Raw genomic sequence first — 19,639 nt, 5'->3', positions numbered from 1 at the left:
AATCTGATTAAATTCTTTGAGGAAGCGACAAGGAGGATTGATGAGGGTAGTGCAGTGGATGTTGTCTACATGGATTTTAGTAAGGCATTTGACAAGGTCCCACATGGCAGACTAGTCAGAAAGGTAAAAGCCCATGGGATAAAGGGAAATGTGACCAATTGGATCCAAAATTGGCTCAGTAACAGGAAAAAAGGGTGAAAGTCGATGGATGTCTTTGCGAATGGAAATCTGTTTCCAGTGGTGTGCCACAGGGCTCAGTGTTGGATCTCTTGCTGTTTGTGGTATATATTAATGATTTGGACTTGAATGTAGGGGGCATGATTGGCAAATTTGCAGACAACACAAAAATTGGCCGTGTAGTTGATAGTGAAGAGGATAGTTGTAGACTCTAAGAAGATATCAATGGGTTGGTGGAGTGGCAAATGGAGTTCAACCCAGAGAAGTGTGAGGTAATGCACTTAGGGAGGGCAAACAGTAAAAGGGAATACGCAGTAAATGGGAATATATTGAGAGGGATAGAGGAAGTGAGAGACCTTGGAATGCATGTGCACAGGTCCCTGAAGGTGACAGTACAGGTAGATAAGATTGTGAAGAAGGCATACGGAATGCTCTCCATTATTAGCCGAGGTATAGAATACAAAAGCAGGGATGTAATGATGAAACTGTATAAAACACTGGTAAGACCACAGCTGGAGTATTGTGCGCAGTTCTGGTCACCACATTAGAGGAAGGATGTAATTGCTCTGGAGAGATTGCCAAGAAGATTTACAAGAATGTTGCCAGGGCTTGAAAATTGCAGCTATGAGGAGAGATTGGATAGGCTGGGGTTGTTTTCCTTGGAGCAGAGGAGGCTGAGGGGTGACTTGATTGAGGTGTACAAAATTATGAGGGGCCCAGATAGAGTAGACAGGAAGTACCTGTTTCCCCTAGCGGAGAGTTCAAGAACTAGAGGACATAGATTTAAGCTGATTGGCGGAAGGATTAGAGAGGACATGAGGAAAAACTTTTTTACCCAGAGGATGGTGGGTGTATGGAATTCGCTGCCCAAATTGGTGGTAGAGGCAGGGACCCTCAACTCTTTTAAAAAGTACCTGGACCTGCACCTAAAGTGCTGTAAGCTGCAGGGCTACGGACCGGGTGCTGGAAGGTCGGATTAGAATGGGCACCTGGTTGTTCTTCGAGCCGGTGCGGACACGATGGGCCGAATGGCCACCTTCTGTGCTGTATCTTTTCTATGGTTCTATGGTTCTATGAATCTGCTTCCACCATCCTTTCAGACAGTGCATTTCAGTTTGTCCCTATTTACTCTATCAGACCCCTCATAATTTTGAACACCTTTATTAAATCTCCCCTTAAACTTCTCTGCTCTAAGGAGAACAATCCCAGCTTCTCCAGTCTCTCCGCATAACTGAAGTCCCTCATTTCTGGCACCATTCTAGTAAATCTCCTCTGGACCCTCTCCAAGGCCATGGCATCCTTCCTAGAGAGTCGTGCCCAGAAATGGACACAATACTCCAACTGAGACCTAACCAGTGATTAATAAAGTTTTAGCGTAACTTCCTTGCTTTTGTACTCTATGGGGGTTAAATTCGCTAACCCCAGAAACAGGCATTGCAATCCACGTTTCAACCCATGCCTGGTGCTTCCGATGCAGGCAGCACGTGAGCTTTGTGGCTGCCTGATCATTAACATGATTTCTACTGCAGCCAGCGCTACCCACACTGTTGAGAGGCTGCACGCACAAGCAGGACGCCCGAAATGGGGCGTGGCCAGCACGTGTCAAAGACAGCCTGCACTTCTTAAAGAGGAGGTGCATAGTCAATTGAGAGCAGTGCAGGATGGCGGGACGGATAGCTGGACTGGCAAGAGAGCGGGCCCCAAGGCTCTCTGTCGATGCACTGGAGGCCCTGGTGGAGTTAGTGGACAAAAGGAGGGCCATCCTGTACCCGTAGGGTGGTAGGAGACCCTCCAGACACTAGCTGTGCAGGCAGTGGGAGGCTATGGCTGAGGAGGTTAATGCCAGGAGCACTGCACTGCGCACATGGGCTCAGTGCCGAAAAAAGTTCAATGATTTGACACGAGTGGTAAAGGTGAGTGAATACAAGAGTCAAGTAGAACAACCTACCAACTGCACCACTGCTCCATGCACAACACCCACTGTTTGTTGGTGGGGGCCACCCACCAACAAATGCTGCCCATCCGTATGCAACATCTCACCCTCACTTAGTACCACACTTGCAGGCCACATAACCACCACTCACAGGTCACACACACTGGCAGCTATTTGACCATGGCAGGCACATCACCCAGACACCTTGCAGGATACTCAGTGAAACACTTCCCTCTGTCTTGCAGGAGAAGGTGGCGCATAACAGCCGGAAGCAGGAGAGGCCTAAGGGAGGGCGGGCACACTTACACGTCCTCAACTCCCCCCGGAGGAGACGGTGCTGCAGATCATTGGGCGGGCCGTCACTACGGCCGTGGCCACTGGTGGCGCTGGAGGTCCCGACGAAGGGGGTCTCTGCATACCTAATGCCCCTTCTCGTTTCCCACATCTCCCTCATCCCACAATCTTTCCTGACTCACGTGCTGCAGATGGTGTCAGCATGCAGGTCTTAATCACTCCTCTCCCTGCTGCACAACTCAACCTGTTTCCCTTTGTCATTGCAGATACCCAAGTACTGGAGCCGGCACCATCCGAGGAGGAGGAGGAGGAGAGGGAAGAGGACACTGAAGCCACACCATCACTTGATCTGACACTCGCATCCACCTGCTCAGATGCTGACACTGTGTGTCCTTTAGGGGCTAGGTTAGAGGAGGGATCTGCACATGGTGAGACACCGAGCACAAGTGCACAGGAGCCGGGGCGGGGGGAACGAATACCACAGGTGCCAGCTCGCCGGAGGGCTAGGTCGCACAGTGGTTCTGCTGCCGAGGTGTCAGATGATGACATCAATGGACCAGGCTACAGAAGACGGCTGATGGGCATAGACAAGCAAATGCTTGGTGCACTGGAAAGCATGCCAGAAAGCCTGTGCACAATGTCAAGGGACATGGAGGAATCCACTTTAAACTTGGCACAGGGCTTTGCGCAAAGTCAACCGATGTGATCAAAGGTCTGCCAGCTTCGGTTGAAGCTCAGACTGCTGCAATGGTAGCTCAGACTACTGTTATGGTAGCACAGACTGCAGCTATCATGGCTCTGGGTATCACTGTGCTCTCTACTTTCAATCCCTTAGCCAATTTCATATCCACACTGCCACTGCTCTTTTAATCCCATGGGCTTTAATTTTGCTAACCAGTCTACTAAGTGGTACTTTATCAAACGCCTTTTGAAAGTCCATATACACATCAACCGCACTCCCCTCATCCGTTACTTCATAAAAAAAAATCAATCAAGTTTACCAGACACGATTTGCCTTTAACAAATCCGTGCAGGCTATCATTTATTAACCCATGTTTGTCCAAGTGACAATTAACTTTGTCCTGGATTATTGGGGTGAATTTTAAGTGAGAGCCGGGAAGAGAGCGGGGGGAAGATTTCCGGGTGCATCACTTCCATATAGAAGAAAGATTGAAAGATTGTGGCTACAGCCTCTGCAATTTCCACACTTACTTCCCTCAGCAATCTCGGCTGCATCCCATCCAGATTATGGTAACGGAGGAGAATGGCTTTACTCTATCTGTTCTAAACGTTAATTAACCTGTCATTGCAGGAAATTAACACTTTTTCAGCCAGCTATCATGGATACTGCTGGACAGAATGACTTTACTGGCTCTGCACATAATGATATTAGCATATTAGACAACCCCTTCGCCCACAGAAACAAGCTACTTAATAAATTAATGCTGTTGGCATACCAGGCTATCATGTATATTCTCTGCAGTTTGCAGAAACAGCTAGCAATAACCAAGCTTAACCCTGTGAGTTTTATGACCAGCAAGAAGGAATTCAATAAATAATCCAGCACAGACAAAATCCTTCCTTTTTGTCACATTTTGATACATAATGTTTTTTCATATTATATCATTCTGTTACATTCCTCTTATTATTGTTATCCTAAATACTAATTTCATTCTCATTCATATGATCCTATGCTATTTTAAAAGGAAAAAAGTTAGTAAAAATCAAATTCGTACTTATTTTGAATACTACTGTTTAAAATTTTAATATTTCACTCACTTCCACATCTGGAACGATTAAATATTACAGATCCTAAGTAATTCTAGCTTTCACATTAGAAAAGAAAATACTGGCTGTAAATTAGTTACACGTGGAATTGCTAATCTTGCTTCACAGATACAGCTCTCAGTCAATTATAAACCTTTACTGTTCGGCACATAGGATCCATTCCTTTCTTTGTAAGCCGAGGCAATTCAACATTTATTACTTACAGAGATACTCCAGGGAGCAGTTACAGGAAGTACATTTCTAGAAATCTGCAATCTGAAATACAATTTCTATACGTTTTTTATTAACATCTCAAAGGACCCACTTGCCTGTCTTATACATTACTGTTTTCAGCTCCCCAACATCTAACCTGTGCATTTGGCTCGTTAACACTTTTGTTATCTTCACAGCCCGATGCTTTGGCACTCAACGATGATGTGCAATGGATTGAAGCTTTGTTTTTTTAGAATCCAACACTATTGAATCTCCAAGCATTGATGCAGGAACACCAAAGGTTCAGTTCTCTTACATCATTCTGAAACACCTTTTAAGCACTGCATTTTAATATAGCCCGCAGGTGACCTGGTTGTCATGTGAAACTTATCACAAATGTCAAGCAACACTGGAATTTGAAATCGTATCTCCAACTGCAGATCCAGAACTCAAGCAGGTACACACTTACCTTAAAGCGATTCATACTCAATGAGCCACCATTGTTGATTTTTTTTTCAGTTTACATTGCAACACAATTTGTTTGGAACTGCCAGCTAGCTCCAGGAGTGCCTGCTTTACTTAAAGTCCTCAGCTGGGAGATTAATCCAGATAAAAGTTATATGCTATTTATCTAAACAAGAGCTTTCACGCTGTGTTTCTGGTAATGTACTGGAACCTGTAACATTCTACAATATCTACAGAGATACAATTGTAAACAATTTTACAACACCAAGTTATAGTCCAGCAATTTTATTTTAAATTCACAAGCTTTCGGAGGCTTCCTCCTTCGTCAAGTGAACGATGTGAAAATGAAATCCTCGAAATGAAATCGCATTTATAATTCACAGAACAATGCTTGGTGAGTACAGACAGTTTTTTCAACTGCCCGTTGCCAAGGCAATCAGTGTGCAGACAGACAGGTGTTACCTGCCAGGTCTCACAGAATATACAAATCACCAAAAAAAAACAACAAACAAAAAAAAAACAGAGATAGAGAGGTAGAAACATAGAAAAGACAGCAACTGACCCGTTATATTAAAAACAGATAACATTTGTTCGCTGGTGGGGTAACGTGTAGCGTGACATGAACCCAAGATCCCGGTTGAGGCCGTCCTCATGGGTGCGGAACTTGGCTATCAATTTCTGCTCGACGATTTTGCGTTGTCGTGTGTCTCGAAGGCCGCCTTGGAGTACGCTTACCCGAAGGTCGGTGGATGAATGTCCATGACTGCTGAAGTGTTCCCCGACTGGGAGGGAACCCTCCTGTTTGGCGATTGTTGCGCGGTGTCCGTTCATCCGTTGTCGCAGCGTCTGCATGGTCTCGCCAATGTACCATGCTCTGGGGCATCCTTTCCTGCAACGTATGAGGTAGACAACATTGGCCGAGTCACAGGAGTATGAACCATGCACCTGGTGGGTGGTGTCCTCTCGTGTGATGGTGGTATCTGTGTCGATGATCTGGCATGTCTTGCAGAGGTTACCGTGGCAGGGTTGTGTGGTGTCGTGGACGCTGTTCTCTTGAAAGCTAGGTAATTTGCTGCGAACGATGGTCTGTTTAAGGTTGGGTGGCTGTTTAAAGGCGAGTAGTGGAGGTGTGGGGATGGCCATAGCGAGGTGTTTGTCCTCATTGATGACATGTTGAAGGCTGCGGAGAACATGGCGTAGTTTCTCCGCTCCGGGGAAGTACTGGACGACAAAGGGTACTCTGTTGGTTGCGTCCCGTGTTAGTCTCCTGAGGAGGTCTATGCGATTTTTTGCTGTGGCCCGTCGGAACTGTCGATCGATATAACGGGTCAGTTGCTGTCTTTTCTATGTTTCTACCTCTCTATCTCTGTTTTTTTTTTGTTTGTTGTTTTTTTTTTGGTGATTTGTATATTCTGTGAGACCTGGCAGGTAACACCTGTCTGTCTGCACACTGATTGCCTTGGCAACGGGCAGTTGAAAAAACTGTCTGTACTCACCAAGCATTGTTCTGTGAATTATAAATGCGATTTCATTTCGAGGATTTCATTTTCACATCGTTCACCTGACAAAGGAGGAAGCCTCCGAAAGCTTGTGAATTTAAAATAAAATTGCTGGACTATAACTTGGTGTTGTAAAATTGTTTACAATTGTCAGCCCCAGTCCATCACCGGCATCTCCACATACAGCGATACATGCACAGCTATTTGCCAGTTCCAAAGAGTACGTACCTGAGGGACTAGAAATATTAACAATCCTGCCTTTCGCTCGACGAATCAAAGGTAAAAATCTTTTAGTAACTTCAACTGTTCCAAGGAAATTGACTTCTATACATCGTTTGTAAGCATCTATCGGGATGATTTCTGCATCACCAAAGTACTCTATGATGCCAGCATTATTAACTAAAGCAAAGAGTCCTACAGAAAGAGAAAAAAAAATTAACTCTTGAACGGATTTTTCACCGATATCATTGTTCCTTCTTAGAATAGAAAATGGATTTATAAAGTAACACCCAATCGTAGCATTTAAAATGATCTCTTTGAAGTTACTGGATTCTGGGGGTTAAATTGGTTAACCCCCAAAAACGGGCATGTTGGTTGGGGTGCGCGATTAACCTGCAGCCGGTCGTTGAGTTGCAGACAGCAAGTAACATTGTGCTGCCTGCTGTTTTACATGATTGCTGCGTGCAGCCAGCCCTACCTGCACTTTTGAGTGGCTGCTTAACAGCAGAGGGCCCAAATATTGCGGGTGGGAGCACCACTTAAAGGCAGCCTGCACCTCTTAAAGGGGAGGTGCACAATGGCTGTAGGAAGTGGTGGAAGTCAATGGTGAAGTGAATCTATGCTGCAATGTAGTGCAGCATGGTGATGGTGGGAACTCTGGAATTTTTAAGGAGCAATAACTTGGCTGCTCAAAGTTTGCAGGACTCTTATATTTTCAAAATATAAGATGCGGGTCTGAACGGAGATCAGAACTCGCACACGTAAAACACAGACGCAGGCACCATCTTTATGTTTACAAACTGTTGAGTTCTTTCAAAACATTGAATAAAGGTTGCTCACAATTACATCCCACATCCTCCAATCTGCACGCCAGACCCCACCAATCTGCCGATCTGAGTTTGTACCGTGTCTGCGAGAGAGCCTGCACCAAGGTTCTCTGATGATGCACTAGAGGCCTTGGTGCAAGAGGTGGACAGAAGAGGCATCCTATATCCACAGGGAGGCAAGAGGCCCTCCAGGCTGCTCCTGAGGCAGTGGGAGGCAATAGGGGACGAGATCAATGCCAACGGCATAGCAACATGAACATGGATGCATTGCAGGGAGAAGTGCAATGATTTGACATGAGTGGTCAAGTTGAGTGAGGTCAACTGTCAAGTGGCATTTTCTGCCAACTGCACCACTAACCTCATCCATTATTCCACGCTTTACATCACCCAAACATCTTGCAGGACACTCACCAACACACTTCCCACTTTCTTGCAGGAGAAGGTGGTGCATAACAGGCAGCAAATGGCAGTGGCTCCATGGAACATGAACCTGCTTTCCCCTCTCAGGATGACAGCGTTCCTGGCCCATGCCTGCCACTCCACCATTGCCCTTGCTGTTGCCTCCCAATGACTGACCCCCCCCAATGATTGAACCCTCCCCGATGATTCAGCCCCTCGATGACTGAGCCCCCCGATAACTGACCCCACCCCCAGGTGATACCCCCCCGTCGATGCCCTCCGATGACTGACCCTTCCCCAGGCTGTCGGGCGGGAAACCGTCAAAAAAAATAAAAGACGTCCTTAGGTCAAAATGGAGACCTGTACTTCCGGCTTTCCCATCAGGAATTCCACCTTCCCCACCACCCCCTTCCCAGCTCCCCGATAAAATCATGCCTCATATTCCCGCCTTAGCCCCATATCCCTTAATATCTTTGGTTAACAAAAATCTATCAATCTCAGATTTAAAATTAACAATTGAGCTAACATCAATTGCCCTTTGTGTGTAAAAGCGTTTCCTAACTTCACTCCTGACGGTCCCTGGCTTTAATTTTTAGGCTATATCCCCTCGTCCTAGTATTCAAGTGTAGGTGACCTCCAAAAACAGGTACAAATGCATCAGCAATCAAAAGTAATACTCCAACAACTAACCAGTAACTCCTGCATGATCCCTTTAAATAGCGCTGGTGGGGGGTCCTCCATGCCGTTTAAGATCTGTTCAGCTGTGCGAGATTAAGACGTTAAATCAGCGTTGCCCACTGATCTACCACATAATCTCCCTACTTTACATGTTGTCGGCCTTCGTTAAGTGCGTGTGCACAAACACCTTTACTTGACGATCCGGATTCTTTCCCCTCAGTCTGGTTCAGTAAAAACTGAATCGAATACATTTTAAAGTTCATCACAACTTTAATAGCAGGGTTCTTAGTCTGCAGCATTGATTTGGACTCCTGATAGAGTCCCTCTATGCTGGCAGAGCAAGAACAACATACGGAAATCCACACGTTTTTATACAGATGAATAGGGGTTGGAACATACTTAACGAGGGTCAACACCAATCATAAGCCGGGCATAGGTTGCCATGCGAGGTTACATTATTGCCGGCCAATCATAGATCGTCCATGTGCTGATCATGCTGCTGTTAGACATCAAAGGGGATACTTCCTCACCTTCCAACCTGGAATGTTCTTTCCTGTTCCTTATCTCCCAACTTGGAATGTCTTTCAACTTTGGCTAAGCTCGTTACCTATATTGATCTTCCATAAACATGGAGACATTCAGACCAGTCCTTGAATCACATCAAAGACTCTACATTGCTAAGACCATGCAAACCTGCTGACTACGCAAACATATGGCCCAGCAGGAGGCCAGGCCACCTGTACCAATCTCAGTTACTAACTAATTAACCCTTTCTAACCATTTTGCATTCTGCTTCTTTGCCACATAGGCATCTTAATATTTTACTGAAAACTGACCACGTAGGGATTCTCATTCCCCCCAATTATTACGGTGCTCACTGGTTCTGCAGGTTCTGCAGCGCAGCAACATTTAAGTAAGCAATAAACTATAAGAATTATAACAATGAATATGACTAGCCCTTGAACTAGAGAAGTCCCAATAGAACACAGACATGTTTCATCAATACGCCTTTGTACTCTTATCTGTTCTCAGGAACAGACTCCTTCTAAACATCTCTCAAGTAAGCTGCGAATGTTCTTGGTCAGCTAAACCTATTCATGTTAGTTTGAAAAGGCTAACATAGTCAAATATCCTATGGTGCTTTATATTTTGTTTCCAGCCTAACTAAACTGAATGGTACCTTTCAGACCATTTTACACCTGTGAATTGGTGCCCTCCCCATTATATCCCTTAATCCAAATTCTCCCTACAATATCCCGTTAGATGCTGTACCTCATCTTAACCAGATTCCCTTCGTGTTGGCCACCAGTCCGGGTGGAAGAGAGGCAGAGCATCTGATAATCCTATCAAACTATAATTGTCTTCCCTTTTACATGCACATTACCCCAGCAGGTGCTACTCCCGGTACCATTAAAATGTGTTCTTAGTTGAAACCACAGAGACAATGGGGACATTCTCACCCAGGCTCTCTTTTACTATCTTTGCCAAACCCTTCATCCTCTGCTTACATTTATTACATGCAATGAAAATCAAGAAACACATTACAACAAACTGCACTACGACTAATATGAAATTAATCTAATCCAAGGATGGATCTGTATATTCAATCCCAAATTCCAGAGGTCATTTCACCAGGTGGTGACTTTAATTTGGTCAATGTCATGCTTAATGTTGTTATTGTCCTGTTGTAGGTTATAATAAACCTTCTGGGAGAGGCGTATCTCCATTCGCAATGCTTTCAAGTATTTAGGCAACAGGGGTGTCAGATACCCAAATATGTCCTGATATGCTTTTAAGTCCTTTCTGACATTCTCAGAAACTTGTAAGGTGGTGAGGTTATGCCGGTGTATCTCTACCAGTTCCTCGGGTCCAATCCGAACCAGGACTTCAGAAATGGAGTAGAATTCTGGACTTAAAATATCACAAGTTAGATTGGCATATTTAAACGTTTTCAAATTAGTTGTAACACAATATTTGCCCTCTCCGGCATATGCCACTTAAGTGGGTTTTAGATCCGCCTATAGGGCCTCCATGGTACAGTTAATATCCGGATTGGTACCGGTATTATTAAACCCACACTGTGCTTCTAGGCTGTGTCCAACACTATGTGGACACACAGTGACAGCATGTCTAGTAACACATCCCTTTAATGTTGTTCCAGCCAATCAGCTTAAATCTACGTCCTCTAGTTCTTGAACCCTCTGCTAGGGGAAACAGGTACTTCCTGTCTACTTTATCTGGGCCCCTCATAATCTTCTAATTTTGTATCCATCGTGCGGATATCTTCTAAATATTGTTTCTCCCAATTTTATTGTTAACTGATGGAACCTAACCCTGAATTTTGGAAATCCAAATTACTGTGTCCCTCTTTACTTTAATTTCAGTCCTTTTGATTGATACCAGTGTTTCCTGACTGTCTCATTAATTAGTTGGTTTCTCTTTGGACCATGTGTCAGTGCCTTGTTTAAAAGGATTTCTCACTCGCCTGGACCACATTAACCATTTTCCTGTTGTGCTGTTGTCAAGTAACTGAGCCTGTATGAGACTCATTCTTCACTGTATCTTCTTCATGTATCTCCACATACTAGCAGCATCTCATAGGAATGAGCTTAGTGTTCTTGGATATTAACTTTCCGCTGGCCAGTCTCTTCTTCCTCATGCTATTTCCGAACATTTTCCATGGCACACATCATATGTCCTGTAGGATTCAGTCCTGTAAAAGCAACTGGTTTGTTTAAAGAGTGGTTGCAATAGCTCACCAGGCCATAGGCCTTTGTAATCATGTTCTTCATCCTGATCTCCGTTTCAGATGATGGCAACATACATTTGTATCTTTTATGTCCACTGTAGCCACTCTTAGGTTTTCAGGTTATCTTATCAAAAAGATCAGGGGTATCTAGAGTGCTTATCTCCCCCTGCATGGTCCCGATGTCAGGGTAGTGGCCAGGCTATTGAGTGTAGTTTTCTCATTATTCATTATAGGCAAGGACACAAATATCTCCACGAGAAAGCTGTCAATTTACTATTCTCAACTACACTTTCCTGACTTCCACTAGATTGTATATTTATGCCAGATTGATTTTTTTATCATGCCCAATTCAATGACTTTAGAGAAATTCCCATATCTCCCCACCTCGAGCACTCTGTCTCGGAAGACAACAAATAGGTTAAAACAAAACAAATCAAAATGTTTTCAAAAGAAGAGAATCAGGTTGATATCACCACGTTGTGACATTTGGTATCCGCTGATGTCTGCAGCTAAAGTCTTAAATTTTTAACACCACTGGATCGTTTCCTGCACCAAATTTCTCCAGCAAAGGTTGCACCGTAACTTTGTAACTACTCTTGGTAATCCTGCACCATCAACACTCACGTGGTCCCAAAAAAAAACCCAGGGTCACCTGTTTTATAAGCAACGCAGAAAATCCATTGCGGCTCTTCTTGAGAGCCCAAGTGATTAATTTGTCAAATCTTCATTTATTATTTATTTATCCAAAGGAATAATCCCTTTACCCGAAACAAATTCAGAAAACAAAACAGGAGAGAAATTGCCTAGTCCCCCTCTCGCTCTCTCTCTGAAGCACGCAGCCTGTCTGAAATAAACACTGTCTCTCCCACATACAGATGTACGCAGGGCTGCAGACTGGAATTTCTAACTCCAAGTCCTAATCTCTGTGTTTTCAAGATGTAACCACATTAAGCAGATATCATTAGCAGCCACCTGCTAAGATACGTTATATTCATCTTTTATTAATTTATTAATGGTTTTGGCATGTGTTTCTAGCACTGTAGCTATCCTTTGCAAATATATGGTCAGCATTTGATCCTCAGACAATTCCTTATCTGTATTTTCATTTATCTTTTAATATATCTTTAATGCGAGACCCTAAATCTCTGACCTTTTGATCTAATGTTGTCAAATCAATGGTGTTAACAACTGAGGCAAAGGCAGTTGCTATATCACTTATCACAGATCTTTACGTCTCCATATTTGCCTATCTCTTTTTACGATGTCCACCTCCATTCCATGTCGCTCTTTGTTTTAACACTTGAGTTAGGAGGTGTTGATCTAATTGTTGAGTTTTCTTAGCATTCTCAATGCAAGTTATATAATTTGTCAGGGAAGGTCTCCCCTCTTTGGTCAGATCTTGTATTCTACTATTAATTTCAAATAAAATTGAATAGCCCCAGAACTTGTCAAAACTTCCTTATCATACTGTGGCAGGGTAAAACTGATAGGCGTTTAGTACCCTGTGTCAGTACATAGCTCAAGTAATGGACTTCCAATTGTCTAACCTATGCTTCCTTTTCATATGATTTGTTTTACATTCCTTTCTTATCAATTTTTCACTGTAGCGTGAAAACTTATATCTCAGTCAATTGTAGCCTTTGGCATTTCCGAGTGATTGGGACAATTTTACTAATATAACCTATACCAATTATTACCTCATGTTCACCTGTGTTCTGGGCAAGCCTCAGACAGTTCTCAACCGACTGGGTCATTTCTATCTGTTTGAACTGCTCTTGGCATGACAGTCTAGCTTCTTGGGATGGAAGGGGTTAATATTAACTTGCTCTTGTGGTCGGAGTAATTTGATCCTTCTCCCTTTGAGATTAAGTTTCCACCTTCAAAATTTCTCTTCACACAGGTTTGACTGATTTTTTTTACTTCTCACATTTGTGGATTGCTTTATACTATATTTTTGCACGCTATTTTTTCACATACTTTTAGTGGATGTGATTATAATCAACGCTCCAAGCTGTTCCAGCTTTCCGACTTTTCCTATCACAGATACTGTGATAGTTTTTTTTAATCTAGCCCGTTAATTTTTAACCTCTTTTTAAACCACAGCCAATCACAAAATAAACATTCAAAATGCCAATTTTTTGAAGATCCCATGTCTGGAATTTAACATGCCCACACTTTATAAGAACCAGAATTTAATAGGTCACTTAACCTCAATAACTCCAATTTTAATTCAGCAGTATCAGAATTAAACACACAAGACAGATACATTACACAAAGGAAGAAAACACGCAAGACCCAGTAAGAAGGGGGCGTGGCCCACAACACCGACAATAAAAACACTGATCAAAGACAGGCTTTTTAAAGGGACAGTACACTTAAACAGCAAAACCTTTCTTTTTCGGGTCTCTGTCTTTTAAACATTTGTCTAGTCACTTAATTCTATCCATATTTTTTTTTGACAGTACTGTCTCCATAAAGCAATTAGTTCTTTGGCTGTGGTACCTCTGTTATTTTTCCAAATTAATTCCTGAGCCATTTTGCGGCATCTATGTTTTTAGTTCCTCCCAATGGCCATTAACATTCCCCAGTCTTTTATTCTATTCAACTAGTCAACACAACCGTATTATTGCCACTCAGTTGCTTATTACAGAATTTGAGGACGGTACTGATGCTTGTGCCTCACAATCCTAAGTGCCCTTGGTCCCTACGCCCACTTCAGGGTCCTGACCTTCGCGTGGGGGATTTCCCCTCTTAACAACCGGTCTAAGGCTGCGCGTTGAGACAGGCACTTCCTTCTGTAGTCGATCAGCACAAGCAATCAGTTCCCGTTCATACCCAATCCCCAGGGACTCGAAGTTCCTGTTTATACCCAATCACCAGGAATTCGAACCCTGACTACCCTCAGTGATATTAACCACTGACCTACCGCTTACAAGTTATTCCCTCAGTACGTACGCTGACCCTCAGTGATATTCGACCACTGACCTCTTCCTGCTATTTCTGTGTATTCGCCAGACTGACCTGAATCTTGTAAGGACGCCACACGAGTGTTAGCGATTGGACGATTCGTCGTCAGACTGACGGATTGGAGGAAAACCGACGTAGTAAATTAAGATTACTTACATCGGGGCGCCATTTCCTTCCTCCATGTCTGAGACAATCCGCCTCTTACTCCGCGAACTCTCGGTGAACGACCGTTAAGATCCCCGTACGGGCCACCAAATGACGATCCGGATTCTTTCCCCTTAGTCTGGTTAAGTAAAAACTGAGTCGAATACATTTTAAAGTTCATCACAACTTTAATAGCAGGGTTCTTAGTCTGCAGCATTGATTTGGACTCCTGATAGAGTCCTTCTATGCTGGCAGAGCAAGAACAAGAAACATACAGAAATCCACACGTTTTTATACAGATCAATAGGGGTTGGAACATACTTAACGAGGGTCAACACCAATCATAAGCCGGGCATAGGTTGCCATGCGAGGTTACATTATTGCCGGCCAATCATAGATCGTCCATGTGCTGATCATGCTGCTGTTAGACATCAAAGGGGATACTTCCTCACCTTCCAACCTGGAATGTTCTTTCCTGTTCCTTCTGTTCCTTCTCTCCCAACCTGGAATGTCTTTCAACTTTGGCTAAGCTCGATACCTATATTGATCTTCCATAAACATGGAGACATTCAGACCAGTCCTTGAATCACATCAAAGACTCTACATTGATAAGACAATGCAAACCTGCTGACTACGCAAACATATGGCCCAGCTGAAGGCCAGGCCACCTGTACCAATCTCAGTTACTAACTAATTAACCTTTTCTAACCATTTTGCATTCTGCTTCTTTGCCACATAGGCATCTTAATATTTTTACTGAAAACTGACCACGTAGGGATTCTCATACTAATATGGCGTCCTGCACACGTCACACCGGAAGACATCTCGTACGCCATTTTGAGTCCTTAGGAGTCCGCATAGCGCCTGTTGTATTTAGCTCCCAATTTCCTTTTTATAAAGAAGGAAGGTTCTTCCAAGCTTGCAGCACATTATATGCCCAGCAGTTCCCAAATTGATCATTTCAAATCTATCCCATGTATTCATTATAATGAGGCACAGAACTGTGCTTCAGAGTAGCAGTGGTAGTTTTGCTATTAACCTTGCCAGCAGAAAACATTATATTGTATAAAGTAGATAGATGTCTCATTTGTCATAAAAGCAGAGGTGGCTATCTGAAGTACTCCAGTTCTCCATTATTCAATTGTTGCTGAGGCCAGGTTATGAGGATCCAATATTAGATAAATGCATATAGAAATGCAGAAGTTGCAAGATAACTGGACCGCAAATGGCATATATTTTATTACAATCCATTTTCCAATAAATTATGACCCCCCTCTCTCCTGTTTATTGTGATATTACATTTAATCATAATCAAATTTATTTTGACTTGTGTCTCATTTATTCAGATTTGATGCAGCATTTCCACACACCATTAGAACGGAAAAGCCCCAGTTACTTGCCAATGTTAGGTAATTGAGAACAAAATCATTAAAACTCTTTTGATATGACAGATGCAAGAGTTAAATGTGTACATCAATATTGAGCCAATTTTATGAGTCCACTTGGTGAATATAATTTTTGAAAAGACAAAATGTTTATCAATAAACTAATACTTTCTGGTTAGTAATTATAATTTGCTCTAGTGATTTAAAAAGATAAATTGTAAGTTTTTGGTACTGGATTTCTTCAGCCTTTTTGGCATAACAACACCATATTTGGGGTGGATGGAGCAGAAATTAGGGCAGGTATTGATGATACTGGGCCCCATCTCTTTTCCTGCCTGTCAAAATTTCCGGCTGTCAAATGGGCGGCTGTGTGAAAATGTGGGAATTACGTCACGTGCTATTCCTGTGTTTGCACCCTTAGCAATGCTGGGCTCAAGGGAAGCCTGACGTCCAGTGATGCAATGGCACCAGAGGTCTTTAAACTTTAAAAGGAGGGAGTTTCCCTACTGCAGTTGATCACAGATGGAAGTAAGAAATTTTTTTAAAAATAGAAAGGCAAGTGAGAGAATGGAAAGATCAAAGAAAACAAATAGGAGCCAAAGGGGCAAACAAAACAACAAAATAGCAGCAAGGAGAAGCCTTAGAGGGGGTGCAACGAAGGTTCACCAGATTGATTCCTGGGATGAGAGGGTTGTCCTATAAGGAGAGATTAAGAAGAATGGGCCTATACTCTCTGGAGTTTAGAATGAGCGGTGATCTCATTGAAACATATAAAATTCTTAGAGGGCTTGACAGGGTAGATGCGGAGAGGCTGTTTCCCCTGGCTGGAGAGTTTATAACTAGGGGCCATAGTCTCAGGATAAGGGGTGGGCGATTTAGGACTGAGATGAGGAGGAATTTCTTCACTCAGAGGGTAGTGAATGTTTGGAATTCTCTACCTCAGAGGGCTGTGGATGCTCAGTCGTTGAGTATATTAAAGACTGATATTGATAGATTTTTGGACTCTAAGGGAATCAAGGGATATGGGGATCTGCCGGGAAAGTGGAGTTGAGGTCAAAGATCAGCCACGATCTTATTAAATGGTGGAGCAGGCTCGAATGGCCATATGGCCTACTCCTGCTCCTATTTCTTATGTTCTTAAGTGAAACAAAAGTAATCAGTTATGAATATTTTGACCTCATTTCAAATAAAATTCATGGTCACATACAAGAATGCATGAGGAGCACAGAAACAGTTCTTTTGTTTCTATAATTTTTCTTGGGGGTCTTTACGCAGAGGTGCACCAGGGAAATAAAATAGAAGTAATGTTAACAATTCTATTCGTTTGGGACCCTGTCCTTTATTGTAAGTAAAACTAGAAGGAACCATTTGTGGGAATGTAAAGCCTCCAGCCAGGTGTGGTTTGTATTATGTATGGAGTCTGTCATTATTAAAGATGTTATGGAAATGGCATCACAGTTTAGGGTGAAGGATCCTATCGTGGTTTTATTTTTATAGTTGCTGAGAAAGTGCAATGCCATTTTAAGACCATGTCTGTACAAACCAAAACCCAAATCACATTCAGCTGGAGGGATGATGTATTTGGGTTTATTATTATTGACTCAATTGCTTAGGTGTCGACAGTCACTTTTTGTTGGACCTACTTTCAAATCTTACAGCAACTCGAGAATGGTGCTGCCAAACAGCTGGAGGTTGCCTGTCAGAAATGTTTGAATATTAATCATTTGTGCATCGTACAACTACACTCCCAGGTCTAGTCATGATGTTGGTAACATGCCAATGAGGCCCAGTCTTATCGAAATTACCCAATACAAACTTTATTAACAAACTGTAATATCAACTGCAAATTAACTGCGATTCTTGAAAGTTCACTCTCCGCTGAACTCAGCAACAGTAATTTTAGCAAAGCAGATGTACCTCATGCCTTCAAATCCTCACAGAAACTCTCGCTGCCATGTTATTTGGCTTCAACTATATGTTTCAGCTCCCTTGTAAATCTGCAGATTTTCCAACAAGCATTTAGGGAACATCATTATAGTGGTTTTGAAGCATGATTCTCACAAACCAGGCTTCCAGAACATTTTCAGAATAGTGCTAAATGTTAATGGCTCTTAGCCTAAGGCAGACACATAGATTTGAATACATAGCATTATTATAAAAAAGCAGTAAACTAATGAGCTCCCAGTCCCACTTGATTCTCATTAGGTGCAACTGTACCGTAAAACTGTAAGTGGTAGAGTTTTTTTTTAAAATAAACACATATAGCACAATTCAACTGGAAAAAGGCATGTTTTGCACAAGACTAAAAAACATAGGAAAATTATATTCCTACAACATAGGTGAAAAAGATGCAAATTAACAAAAAAATTTGAAGCAATTCTCAAGGTTCCCATGGAGGCTTGAGCATCTTTTATTCATTGGGGCACAAAAGTGGAACTTTATTTTTAACATGTTGTCCCTTGGATTCACAAGCCCAATTTAGAGTCAAGAAGGTAGATTGGAACAAGAACCTGTTGGCTGGCTAGGTTTAACCCTTGTGAACCCTGAACATATTGCAGTGCTGTTTTATCCAGAACTTAAAAACAAATAGGTGCACAATGAAGGGGAGGGGGAAAAGCACATGTCTTGTTTACTTTAAAAACATCAGTTACTAATTCTCCTCAGAGATCCGGTGCTTAATTCCGGGTCACATGCATAGTTCTAACTTATTTTTGCTCATAAGCTGCACAACATTGTGCAAGTCCCTGGACGCTGCATTGTTAAGATGTACTGAAAACTCAGCAGGACTAACTGAAGGTTCTCTCATCAACTACAGGACTCTGAAGTTGTCTTTTTCTATTTTCGTTCTTTCTAGCAGTGAAATGATGCTCAAAAAATAAATAATATCACCAACAAAAATCCCTGCAATATTCTACAGTTACAGGGAAACCTAAATAATGATCATTTATGAAAGGTGTCTGGAATGTTATCTATTTTACAATTTCTGTACTTGGCAATTGATGATGCTGCATGGTTTCTTTATGCATTTTAACACCAATTGCTGTGAATTCAGAAAATTTCTTATAGGCTGCCATTAGCAATAACTGCAGATTTGGGTTTATGCTATCAGTACGGCATTATGAATTTTGTAAACGTCTTGGTCATTGTGAACTGAAAATGGTACAGGAAAGCTCACATACTGACCCTTGTTACCCAGCTGCTTTGCAACCTTTTTCTGGACTTCTTGGATCATTGCATAGTTTGTAATATCCATTTGAATAACAGTGAGTCGATCAGAACAAACCAACTTGAGTTCTTGTGCGCCATCTCCTTTTTCATAAAGCACCATTGCAAACACATGAAAACCAAGAGAATGCAGACGCTTGGCCATAACTAGCCCGAAGCCCGTGTCACAACCTAAATAAAAGAAAAAGAAGTTTTTAAAAAGCTATAACTAAAGAAAGGCATGTCAAATCTTGAGAACTGTTTGTTTATCTCATGATCCAATACTTGCTATTTATTTCAAGTGACAAAATGTTTCTCAGTGCCTTTTGTTCTTTCCTGTTCTAACAGTTTTCTACTGTCTATCACATGGCAAGAGGATACTTTTCCCTTGTGCCAGAAACTTATATGCTCATACACAAAAAACACAACTCACACAACTAATTATTTGATACCAAACTCCTCTCCATTCCCAATACGTACTAAGTGCAACTCAGATGGTTATAATGAGTCAAATGTTGAGACATTTCAGGCTGTTGACCTCAATCCACCACAAAGAATGAATTCCTAATCTTCTTCACGGAATCAGGGAGTGGAAATGTGGGAGCAAGGGAGAACATTAAGTACAAAAAACACATCAATATGGCTCAGTAAGTCTGAGTCAGAAGGCTGTGGGGTCCAGCTGCACTAAAGGCCTGAGCACATAACCAAGGCTGATACTG

At 42.4% G+C, this 19,639-nt stretch overlaps 1 protein-coding gene across 2 annotated transcripts in view; it reads right to left on the bottom strand.

Annotated features, from left to right (window-relative positions):
• The window catches only part of LOC137333593 (11-beta-hydroxysteroid dehydrogenase type 2-like), an 80,849-nt gene that overhangs the window by 43,187 nt on the left and 18,023 nt on the right, over positions 1-19,639 (bottom strand). The window contains exons 2-3 of one of the 2 annotated variants that reach the window (XM_067997815.1): positions 18,900-19,112; positions 6,577-6,762 (exon numbers count right to left, since the gene is read on the bottom strand). In XM_067997815.1, coding sequence (XP_067853916.1) covers positions 6,577-6,762; positions 18,900-19,112 — 399 coding nt within the window. The remainder of the gene's footprint in view (positions 1-6,576; positions 6,763-18,899; positions 19,113-19,639) is intronic. The other variant, XM_067997816.1, reaches the window with a different exon arrangement.

Source organism: Heptranchias perlo, chromosome 16 (assembly GCF_035084215.1).
Source record: "Heptranchias perlo isolate sHepPer1 chromosome 16, sHepPer1.hap1, whole genome shotgun sequence".
Classification (NCBI taxonomy): domain Eukaryota; kingdom Metazoa; phylum Chordata; class Chondrichthyes; order Hexanchiformes; family Hexanchidae; genus Heptranchias; species Heptranchias perlo.
Note: the sequence above shows the minus strand (reverse complement) of the source record. Positions and strands in the feature narration are given on the sequence as shown.